We start from the raw sequence: 11,683 nt of genomic DNA on the forward strand, positions 1-11,683 counted from the left end.
ATGACTTAGAAGATCCCAAGTGATGCCCCGCCCCCGGGTATCTCCCCTGGCTTTGGTGGCAGGGGGGTTTGAGGGGAGGTACTGAGGTTGAACCCCAGGTCGCATTCCCCACTTCCAAGTTGCCCCATGGGAGGTCCCACCCCTGTTTGCAAGGTGTGGCGACTGCTCTCTGAGCTCTTGCTTCAGTCACTTGACTAGGGCTCAGTTACAAGGACAAAGCTGTGCCCTCAGAAAACAGCCCAAGGGGACCTCCCTGCCGTTGCAATGGTCAGGACTCTGCGCTTCTACTGCTAAGGGCACAGGTTCGACCCCTGGTCGAGGGACTAAGATTGCACAAGCCATACAGTGTGGCCAAAAGGAAAAAAAGACAAGAAAACAGCCCAGGGACATTCAGAGGGAAGTGTGGTGAGGGGAGGGGCTTTCAGGGCCCACACCCAGGACGTGCCAGGGCTCTAGCTGGGTACCCTGCATGGGGCTCCAGGCAGGGGAGATAAGAGAGGAGGGGAAAGCATGGTTCCAGCCTCCAAGCAGCTCGTGGTCTGGCTGCGGATAGAGATCTTGCTCACATGCATGAATGGATGAGGCAATGTGGAGAAAACATGTGGGTTCAGAGCTCACATCTCTGAGGAGTTAGGGGAGAGGTCAGGTTATTCCAGGATGCTCAGGGAAAGTTTGGGGAGGAAGGCAGAGCCCTGAGAAGTGGGTGGGCTAAGGCCGGGGTGGGGCAGCGACAGACACTTGGGATTCCAGGGGCTGCCTGCAGGGCGGTCTGATCCAGGAGATCCGGGCTCCTCCTAACTCCGGGGACTTTTCAAGACCATCGAGGCCTCTCTGGGGGGCAGGCCCTCTGGCTGGCCTTCTGCCCCGGATCCTGTTTCCTCCCTGTCATGTCATTAGTGTGGGCAGAGGTCGGTTGTGGGGATGGCGGGGCTAGAGAGGAGAGGAACAGGAGACCTCATCCATGCTCTCGGGTTCCACATGGACACACGGCTGGTAACAACGACCAAGTTCGTTTCCAGAGAGACGTCCCAGCTAGAGAAGGTTAATGCGGGGCCACCTGGTCACCCTCGAAGGAAGCAGGTCACATAGCCATTGAGGGTGCGGGCAGTGGTCAGGGAAGGCTTCCTGTAAGAAGGGAGGCAAGTGGATGAAGGGAGAAGCATCATGTTCCTGGTAAGGACTCTTCACAGCCCCGGACAGCAGGCAGTATCCTGACTCCTCTCATTCCTCCGGCAGATTGGGTGTTAAAGGTGGGCTCTCACACTGGCTGTCTCCACTCTCCACCCTTTCTGTCCCTCCGTCCTGGGAGGAAGAGGCCTGGGCACCTTCCTGGGATAATCCAGCGATTTCCTGTCCCTGCTCCCCTAGCAAGCACCCCTAACCGAGATGAACAGAGCAGGAGCCCTTTCGGGGTCCAGTGCGCGTCCTAACTCCACTTCTCTGCCTGCAGCTGCAAAGCACAGGCCGACTGCTGGAGGAGCAGCTGCCCGAGATGATGGCCGAGCTCCTGGCCAGCGCCCGCGACAAGATGCTGTGCCCCTCGGAATCCATGCTGACCCGGTCCCTGCTGCTAGAGGTCATCGAGCTGCACGCCAACAGCTGGAACCCCCTGACGCCCCCCATCACGCAGTACTACAACAGAACCATCCAGAAACTGACCGCCTGACAGCTCGGGGGCCTGGCGGGCAGCCCGCAGGGCAGCTGGGGCCCTGGTGCTCAGAGCCAGATGGACAGGCGGGAAGACAGGGGTGGCCCTGGCAGGAGAGAGGCGTGGGGAGGAAGGCAGGCAGAGCCGGCGGCCAGCCTGGAGCCAGACGGGGAAGGGACCGAAGCCCTAGGAGGAGCGAACCCCCATCCGACGAGCCCCCCAGCCCGAGCATGCGGCAGCTCGCACCAGTGAGGGCAGCATGTGTCTTCTCCACGGTGGCCCGGCCCTCCTCCTCCCCGCCCCCTCCCATGCAAGGCGTCCTCCCCCCTCTGCCCCCCGCCGGGCTGTGCCGTGTGCAGGGGTTCATCTCCTCAGAGGCCGTGGCAGCCCGCATGCTGGGGTACAGCTCGGGTCAGAAAGGACCTCAGAAGGCTGGAGAAAGTGGGTCGGAGACGGGCTTGCATTGTTCCCGCTCGCTGTCAGCCACAGTCGCCAACCGGCAGCAGGCGACATGTAGCAGATGTCCGGGAGGACAAAGGCAGGCACAGTCCCCACCAGCCGCCCCTAATTGACGGCCTTTGTCCGCGCGGCCGGCGGGCTGGGGGACGGGGCGATCTCCTCTAACCTCCGCGTTCTGCCCTCCGCCTTCCAGCCTCGTCCCTCAGCGCCCCCCACCCCCGAGCTGCAGGCCCAGAGGGGGCCCGGGGCCTCGAGGGGAGACAGAGTTTGCCATTCTAGTTGCACTCCTTTGTTTTATTGTGTTTCACTGTTTTCAAAAGTCAGCTGCTTTGAAGTCTCCTCTCTCAGTGCCGAGGGTCCCGCAATGTGATCACACAGTCAGCCCCGCGAGAACCCCCTGATTAGTGGGAGATCAAACCCGGCCCCCCTCTGGAAGGATCCTAGCCACAGACAGCTTGCCAGTAGCCAATTAAGGTAATTGGAAACTTCTGCCCCTGCAGGGGTCCCCGCTGGAACCCCATGCTCCTCGGCCCCTGGCTTCTCTGTTCTCCGTTTCTAGCTTCCCTCCTCAAAGGGCCGATACTGTCGCCGCTGGGAGAGCATTAAACCTGTCCTGGCCTGGGGCCTGGTAGTGAACCGGCCTCAGAAAGAGGCTGGCGAATTAAAACCGAGAAGCCCAGTGATGCTTCCCCGTGCCACACACACAGGTCTTGTCTCAAGCTCTCCCTGAGGGGCAGATACAAGGGAGAGGGGGACACCTGGTTCCCTGGGACTAACTCAACGAGCTGAGTCCTCAGCCGTGGTCTGTGCCCCCTGGGGGGCCTATCTCTGGGTACTGCTGCCCCAGGGCTGGTGGGAGGGGTGTGTTTGCTAAGTCATGAGCAGGACTATCAGGGGATCCCAGCAAGCCACCCGCTTTCCAGGCTGGCATAAAGGCTGGGGGCGCTTGGAGAGGCCAAGTCCTGGGGGCAGCCCCTTCTTTGACGGCTGGGGAGGAGGATGAGGGGCGGGCCCTGGGAGGCTGGCTTCGGGTCATCTCTGGTGTCTGCACAGCCCCACTACTGGTCTGGAGCCCCCATTTCCGTGAGGCCCCAGAAGGCGGCCTCAGAGCCCAGCAGTGTCCTCACTTGCTCTTCGGTTGAGGCCTGGGTCACCTTGAACCCCCGCCCCTGGCTGACTGGTCTGATCAGGCTGGAGGAAATGTCCCCTTGTTGAGTCTAGGAGAGCAGAAGGGTGGGGGTGGGGGGCGGCTTCCTCTGTACCCCTGGCTTATCCATCCCACCAACCGCCACCTGCCTGCCAGTCCCTAGGAAGAGCCTGTTAGGGAACAAGGGGAGGGGCACAGTTTACTTGGAAGGGGTCAGTGGCCTCTGCCAAGGAGTCCACACTGTCCCACCCCTGCCTTCTCTGCCCCCCTCCCCTTCCTGCCAAGCTCCTCCATCTTCTCACGGCCTTTCCTGCACCTTTTGGCTCAGCCTGGGCCCAGGGACACCAGAGGCCCCACAGGAGGCCTTGAGGGAAGAGCTGGGCTAACGTCAGGATGCTCACTCAGAGAGGCACCAGGGAAATCGCGGCCCCACGGGGTCAAGCAGCCCCCAGCCCGGCAAGCAGCCGCTCCCTGGCTGCCCTCCGAGACCCGCACCTGGGCTGAAGGAAGGCCCTGCTTCCCTCAAGTGAGGTGTGTGTGAGTGTGCGTGTGAATGTGCGTGTGTGTCTACAGGAGTGCATCTACTGAGAAGGAAGCAGGGCCCCGGAAGAACGCTGAAGCCTAAAAGTGAGGCTGAAAGTAGAGGAAGCAGAAGAGGGGGTCTCCCACCCCAGCCTTGGGCTCAGAGAGCAGGCTTCCTGAAGGGGCCCCAGACACCACGCGCTCGGGGGCGATGTTCCCTGGACAGCTGGGCAAGTTAGCATCTCGGGCACCGCCTTCCTAAGGGCCCCTTCCTCCCGACGGCCTGCCTTGGTGGTCTTGCCTCAGGGCCGGCCCCGCCTTGACTGTTAGGACCAGCGTGGGAAGGAGTGAGCTATAAATATGTATACATATATAAATATATTTTTAATTACGTGTCGTGTCGCCGTGGCCTCCAGACATATATGGTTCGCTTAGTTGATTCCACTGCTTGAGAGCGCTTCCTGGCTGATCCGCATAACCGTCGAAGCTGTGTTTCTAAATGCAGGTTGCTGCCACTTTTTCAGATGTGGAAGGAAAACGTTCCCCTGCACCCCCCCAGAAAAAAAAAATTTTTTTTTTTAAGGAAATAAGAGTAAAGCCTAAACTCTGAGGCAGCTTCTCACGGGAGACTACTTAGGAACTCGGGGGCAGACAGGAGCCCTCAGACCTCCGCCCCCGCCCCAGGCCAGATCCCCTCGCTGACAGGGAGGCCGTGACCGAGTTGACCTCTGAATGTATTTGATGGGGGCGAAACCAGGTGTTGCTTAGTCCTCTGAGGACTCAGTCCTCTTCGAAGGCTTGTGCGGTTTTCCCTCCTCGCCCGTGGCTCCCACAGCTCTGAGGAGGTCCCGCCATCCCGACGCGCGTCCTGTCTCTCCTGCCAGCCAAGACGAGGCAGCCACGGTTTTCCTCTCAGGCAGCCCGCCTGCTCGCCACAGGCCTGCTCCCACGGGCCTCATGGCTCTGCCTGAGCTCTGGGACCGCAGCCCCGAGAAGGCACCCCCTCACCACCCGCAGCCTCCCTTGGGAGGCGGGAGCCCCCGGCACCCTCCCCAGCAGGTGTGCACCCCCAAACCCGCTCTTCGTCTACTCACCCTTCCTTAACCCGTCTGTACACCTTTAAGGTTTGGGGATCGTCCTGTCCATCCGTGTAAATGTAAATGTGGGCCGAGTCGGTATTTATTCTAATTTTTATTTTTTATTTTATTTTCTCTGATGGCTGGGGAGGGAGGGGGTGTGGGAAACATACCGCTCTGATCACGCCCTGGGCAGCTGCAGGGGCGGGGGCCCAGACAGCCAGGCCGCCGCAGGAGCAGCCCCGAGGGGCCGCACAGACGCCAAGCCCCAGGCTCTTATCTGGCATCAGAAGCCGGCCAGTGTTCCTCGTCCCGACAGACTGTCCAGCCTGCCCGCGAAGTCCTGTCCCTCAGCTGCCGGCGCTCTGTTGGGAAACTGCAGGCTGGGCCTTTGAGGACACAGATCAGAGAAACGGCAACTCTCCTCCTCTGTTCGGGACACTGGCACATAAGGGCTGCCTGCCTCGCCTGAGCCAGCTGGGAGCCTGGCGACGGGTCCTACCTCCCCAGAGCAGGGGGCCGGGGGCTTCCCGCCAAAGCTGCGGCAGAACCCTGCTCGTGCAACGACCACCTTCCCTCCCTTGGTATGTCCTGCTTTCCAGCTCAACCCAAACTACAAGTGGGTTTAAAAATAAACCACACCAAAAAACAGAAATGCCCCGAATCTGTTGTTCTTTGCGCGGTCAGCAAAGGAAATCTCTCCCAAAAGCTTTTGTGCCTCAGCGGGTCCTGGCAGAGGCCTCGGAGGAGCCCCTACCCAGGTGATGAGCTGGTGAGAAGATTCCCCGCGTTGGGCTGCAGTGGGGAGCGAGGCCCAGGGGCTAGAGAAGGTTGGGAAGGGGTGGTCCAGGAGAACACGGGGGAGGGAGACAGATGCCGTCCCCCTTCCGCCAAGCCGGGAACCGTGGTCTGTCCAAGGTAAGAGAAGCAACCCAGTCCTGCACGAAACTTCCACTGAAGATTTGGGTCGCTGCATGTTTAACCACCTCATTCCCCAAACCTACCCCTCCTGTGAAAACGTCACTGACGCTTGGCAAGTGACACTGACTCACTTGAAGAAGACTGAGACTTGGGCAGAGCAGCTCCCAGAAGTCAGCAGCAAGTGGCCGTCCCGTCCCCGCGGTCAAGTCAGTCTTTCATCCGAGGGTCCCAAAGGGCCCAGTGATTTCTTTTGCTGTGCTGACATGTTCTTGGTTTTGCACAATCCTGTCTGTGACAAGATACCAGGGACACTGCCTCCTGGTAACAGGTCCCCCCGGGGATTCTTTCTGGCTAGACTTTGCCAGGCCTTCAGCTCCTTAGAGTGGCGACCAGAACACCCACACCCCTCGTGATTCCCTGGTCAGGCCAGGATGGCACCCAGGCCAGCTCAGCAACATGTGTGGAGCATGTGCGGAGATTTCTGACCCACATGAAGCAGGGCAGCTCTGGCCTGAAGTACACCAGTTGGTAGAGGGAGATAACTTTTTAATTAGATGATTGTTATTTGTGAGGCTGAAGTGTTTTACAAAAATGCAAAAGGGTTGGCGTGGAAAGTGAGGTCAAAATGCAAGGTGTTGGAGGGTAGAAGAAAGTGTGCCTGAGTGCTAAGTTCCTTCAGTTGTGTCCAACTTTGTGCCACCCTATGGACCGTAACCCACCAGGCTCCTCCGTACATGGGACTCTCCAGGCAAGAATACTGGAGTGGGTTGCCATGCCCTCCTCCAGGGATCTTCCCACCCGAGGAATCACACCTGCATCACTTACATCTCCTGCATTGGCAGGCAGGTTCTTTACCACTAGTGGTTCTTGGGAAGCCCAGAAGAAAAGGTAGGGAAGGAGAAATCTTACCAAACGCTGTTCATCAGAAGAGATTTTTCGGGGTTAATTCATTCTGGTCCCAGAAGTTTACTGAAAACTACGAATCAAATATTCTGAGTAGTAAATGTTTCGATTCTGTATCTCACCACTACCTCTGCTTATATGTGTTATCTGTCCTGCTGAGCACGGGTTACCTTTCTCCTAAGGTTTGTAGGAGGGAGGGACGGGAAGACTATTTCGGATGAATGAACTAGAATACTCGTGTGTGCACACACATGACTTGTAGGACCAAGGCAAAGATAGCAGAAGAAGCAGGGATTGAGACGGTAAACAGGAAGTGGCTATACTTTCATATTAAAGCTTGTCTCTCATCCCCATGGTTTTTTCAGGGCCTTACATACACTGTCTCAGGTGGTTCAGGGGTGTAGGCAGGTGAGCATTTTTGATTCCCATTTTACGGATGAGAAAATCAAGGCTCAGAGAGGTGATGTGACTAACCCAGAGCCCAAGGCCAGTCAGTGGAAGACTTAGCCACCACGCCCCCACCTCAGCCCAGAAAGCGAGTGTGTCTTAGCCTCCGCTCTGACTGCAGTGAGCACAGTCCAGGGAGCCGACCAGTCCCACCCACCAGGCAGAAGGAGCAGCCAGCTGCTGGCTTGAGCCGGCCATGGGGAGCCTGCCATGGGGAGCCTGCCATGGGCAAGCTACATGGTCTTTTCCTCCTCATCCAAGGAAAGGAGGAGCATGATGAAACACCCTCAGATCAGATAATTGCAGAGGGGTGGGGAGGAAGAGGAGCCAGCTTGCAAAGTTCCCTGCTATTCTGTGAAAGAATACATTGTAACGTCTTGCAAACTGGATCTTCTCCAGGCCAGAGGTCCTCAAGGTGGGTGGGAGGTGAGGGAGACCCTCCTGGAGAGGGGCACATCCAGGCCTGAGATCAATATTCAAATTGCCTGGGAAATTTTTCCAACTACATGCTGAGAAAGAACACACGTATGCCAACATTTTCAGGATTCTGGTGTTAGGGGGCCCCTCTTACCGGTGAGCACACACGGGCTGTACCCTCTGAGCGACGGGAGCGAACACGGCATGTGCGGGCCACAGAGTGCTCTCAGGAGGGCGGAACTAGCCCGTGGGAACAGCAGGCCACGCTGCTGCATTCTCACCTCAGTTTGCAGTATTGGCACCTGTCGTCAGAGCTGAGACGAGGCTGCCCAGCACATTAGCAACGGTGGAAAGGGCTCCAGGCCAGTCCTTGAGTGTGGACAGAGTATACACCATGGACTCCAGGCCACGTTATAACTCTCACAGGCCCTGGGCCCTCGTGTGCCTACATAGGCCCATCCTCCTTAAAAAATATATAAAAATTGTATTTTATGACTATCTTGGCACAAAAATGAAGATAATAATATTCCTTATTAAAACTTTTTTTTTTCAATCTAAAAATGCATTTATTTCTGATTTCAAAGAGCTGAAAACCAGCTTCCCTCGTGGCTCCACGGTAAAGAATCCGCCAGGCAAATGCAGGAGGCACGGATTTGATCCCTGGTCCGAGAAGGTGCAGTAAAGCCCGTGCACCCCAACTACTGAGCCGGTGCTCTGGAGCCTGGCAGCCGCAACTGCTGAACACACCGGCTGCAGCTCCCGGAAGCTGGGCGCCTGAGAGCCCATGCTCTGCAACAGGAGAAGTCACCACAGTGAGAAGCCCGGGCACTGCAGCTAGACCTCAGCCCCCCGCTTGCCGCAAGTAGAGAACAGCCTGAGCCGCAGTGAAGACCCAGGGCAGCCAAAAACAAATTTTTTAAAAAGCTGAAAACCCCTTCCAGGCCCCTAAATTTCTCGTGCCCTAGGTAACTGTGCCTGAGGCATAGGCTGACTCTGTGTGGACATCTTATCTGAGCCAGAAACCTCACCTTCCCCTGCCCACCTGGTCTCAGCACGAGCCTGGGCAGGGGAGGGTGGGCAGAAGGCTGCTCACGCCGCCACCTCCCGAGGAAGCAGTTGGCCTACTCTGGAAGCAGATGCGGTAGCTGCTTCTGCCCAGACTGGCCGCCAGCCAGCCAGCCTGGAGTGTGAGGCAAACAGCTGTGTTTGCCTGGCCAAGGAGACTGGCCCAGAGAGCCCAACCCGCCACACAGCCCTGGCTCCCTGCCACCGCCCTTTCACACACATCATCTGGCCTCACCAGGACCCTGCAAGGGAAGTAAATACCATCCTTACACCCATTTCACATCTGGGGAAACATGGAGGGAACCACGCCATCTGCTTGGACAGTGCCCTGTAGTTTTAAAATATATGATGATTTTGTTTGATCTTCACATATAGTCCTGGCAGGCGACAGACACTTTTCACTCCGTTTGAAACGTAGAGGAAACAAACTCAGGGGAGCAGTGGCAAGTTCAAGTCATGTGACCGCCCCCCGCCCCTCGCACAAGGGCCAGGCCTTGAAATGCTGTTGTCTTAGTCCTGAGAGGGGCCTGGTGGGCATCCATGGGGACCAGGCTAAAGATCCAGGTTCCTGGCTTCTGGGACTGGTGGCTATCTTGGGACCTGAGCCTCCTCACCCCTCTGTGTCCCCCAACTCTAATCGGCCTGCTGGCTCCCAGGGACGAGCAGGGTTCAGGCCAGGGCTCTTGGACCCCCTCGTGACCTACCAGAACATCCAGGGACTTGGCCCTCGACGCTGCACAGACTGGTGTGTAGTCTGCTTTCTCTGTTTAAGCAAGGCCAGGAGAGGCCTCTGTCGCAGGCTTGACTCAGAGGGAAAGGAGACGCGCCCGAGCTAAGGAGGGGGTCAGGAACTCCTGAGGCCCATGCCAGGGTCAGGAAGGGTGCTTGGGGCCTATTTCCATTAACTATGCCACACAACTCTGCACAACGAATTGTGTAACCAGTCAGCTTGAAATCTCAGGTCTTACAACATAGATGTTCACCGCTCTTGTTTACAGGTCTGCAGATGGGCTGGGGTTTGGATGACACTGGCTGGATGGCAGAGGACCTAAGCATGGTCTCATGTCCCGTGGACAGTGGTTGGAGTTACAGGCATGCACCTCCTCCAAGAAGTTCTCCAAGACTGCTCCCCTAGTCAGGGTTCCAGGCGCCCCCTCTGGGCTCCTGCAGCTCCCACGGATGCTTTGACCATGACCCAGCTCACTGTGAGTGACCACTGGCCTGCAGGGGGCTGATGTCCACTGACTCTGAACTTGACTTCGTCCATGCTGCATCTCCAGCACCGAGCCCAGGGCCTGGCTCAAGCAGGAGCTGAACGAGCTTGTCGGGGCTAAACAGGTGAACCCTGACAGTGAGGTCCAGGTGATAAGGGACTCAGGGGCGCAGGGAGGGAAGAGCTGAACTGTGCCTTAAGCCAGGTCCTCGAGGAGGGGCACGCAGAGCAGTGGAGGGGTCCCCACACGGGACAGGGACTTCCAGTGGGGAGGCTGGGGTGCCCCCAGGGCCCTGAGGTCCAACCGTGCAGAGAGGGCTGCAGGTGGGGGCACTGCTGTGCCGTGGGGGGCAGGCCAAAGGCCCAGGGAGCACAGACCCAGCCTCTGTGCAAATGAGAAAATGCCCTTCCTCACTCAGGGGCACCCAGCCCTGCCCAGGACCCTGGGAGCTGCTCAGACCCCTAGGCCCATAGGGGAGGCCACAGCTGTGCACTGCTTGAGAGATTCTCTGGGGTATGTGAGGTGTGTGTGTGTGTATGTGTGTGTATGAGTGTGTGCATGTGAGGTTCTCTAGGGTGGGTAAAGTACATGCACGGAGTGAGTGTGTGTGTGTGTGTGTGTGTGTGTGTGTGTGTGTGTGTGTGATGTGTTTCTGATGTGTCTGAATCTGCTCTGCAGTTTCTAAATCTCCCTGACTGGTTGGCCTCTGAGCAAGGAGAGGCGGGAAGCAGAGGTGTGGGGGTCCTGCCTCCTGGAACCAGAGACACAGGGTGTCTTTCAGAGGAGGTCCCCGTGGCTTTCACCCCGCTTTCTGGGAACAGGGCTGACATGGATCCTGAAAGATGCTGAGAACACGCTGTTAGTCCCCAGTGGGCAGGCCACAACCTGGCCTTCCTTCCCTCAGTCTATTCTTCAGCTGGTAAGGGCAACGGTCTGGGCAGAAGAAAGAGGAATTAGAAGGGGAAAGGAGCAAAGTGTTCCCCAGGGGGTCAGGGGGCCTGGTCAGAGGGAGAGACCGGGAAGGGCCTCTACTGTGGTCACCGGAGGTCCTGCCAGTGGAGGGAGCCTGACTCATCTGGGGCCGGGGTGCTCCACCCAGCAGGACGACAAAGGCTCACATGGGACCACCAAGGAAAACTCCAGTTTCCAGCTCAGAACGCTCCATGTCCCTGTTTTAGGCAGTCTTAGCTGTCCAGGCAGCGGCTTCTATTCACAAGCAGCCCTCGTGTCAGACACTGGGAGGGGAAATATCTCTGGAAACAGGATCTTGGAGACTGCAGGACCTGTGTCTCCATCTCTCCCCAGTGACGCTAAGGACAGGCCACCAGGGTACAGGCAGCTTCCTCTTTCAGATTTCTGATCCTCACCTGGCACTGGAGCCGGGATCTTGCAGTCCTGGAAAGCCATCTGTGACCCTTAGGGAATTTGATTGAGCAGGTGCCCTTAACTGACTTTGCTGGGGAGATAATGCCCCTCCCCGAAACTATGCTAAAAACAGCATAGGTCAGACTTCCCTGGTGGTACAGTGGATAGGGACCCGCCTGCCCACGCAGGAGACATCGGTTCGATCCCTGGTCGCCAAAACAGCAATGAAAACCCAGCACAGCCAAACAACAACAGCGGCAGAACAGCGGAGCATCTGGAAGCGACAGGCTGCTCTGCTCCTCCTGGTCAAGCTGCACCAGGAATATCGGATTCCCCTTTGGGACCTTAGTTTGTTTCAGGCGCGTGGCCAAGGATGGGGAGCAGGCCAGGCAGGAGCCAGCCTGACGACCAAGGAGATGTAGGAGCCGAGAATGTGGTACCTGGGGATGCTTTAGGTATGCTCCTCTGACCTCAAAAGACAAACATGCCAACATGGGAG

General features: G+C 57.8%; 1 protein-coding gene across 7 annotated transcripts in view; it reads left to right on the plus strand.

Moving 5' to 3' along the window:
* The window catches only part of CTIF (cap binding complex dependent translation initiation factor), a 326,137-nt gene extending 320,630 nt beyond the window's left edge, over window positions 1–5,507 (plus strand). For all 7 annotated transcript variants that reach the window (XM_060405512.1, XM_027960717.2, XM_015103729.3 and 4 more), the window contains one exon: window positions 1,451–5,507. In XM_060405512.1, the coding sequence (XP_060261495.1) occupies window positions 1,451–1,666 (216 nt within the window). In that variant the 3' untranslated portion in view covers window positions 1,667–5,507. The remainder of the gene's footprint in view (window positions 1–1,450) is intronic.
* Window positions 5,508–11,683: the final 6,176 nt, after the last annotated feature.

This window comes from Ovis aries, chromosome 23 (assembly GCF_016772045.2).
Source record: "Ovis aries strain OAR_USU_Benz2616 breed Rambouillet chromosome 23, ARS-UI_Ramb_v3.0, whole genome shotgun sequence".
Classification (NCBI taxonomy): Eukaryota; Metazoa; Chordata; class Mammalia; order Artiodactyla; family Bovidae; genus Ovis; species Ovis aries.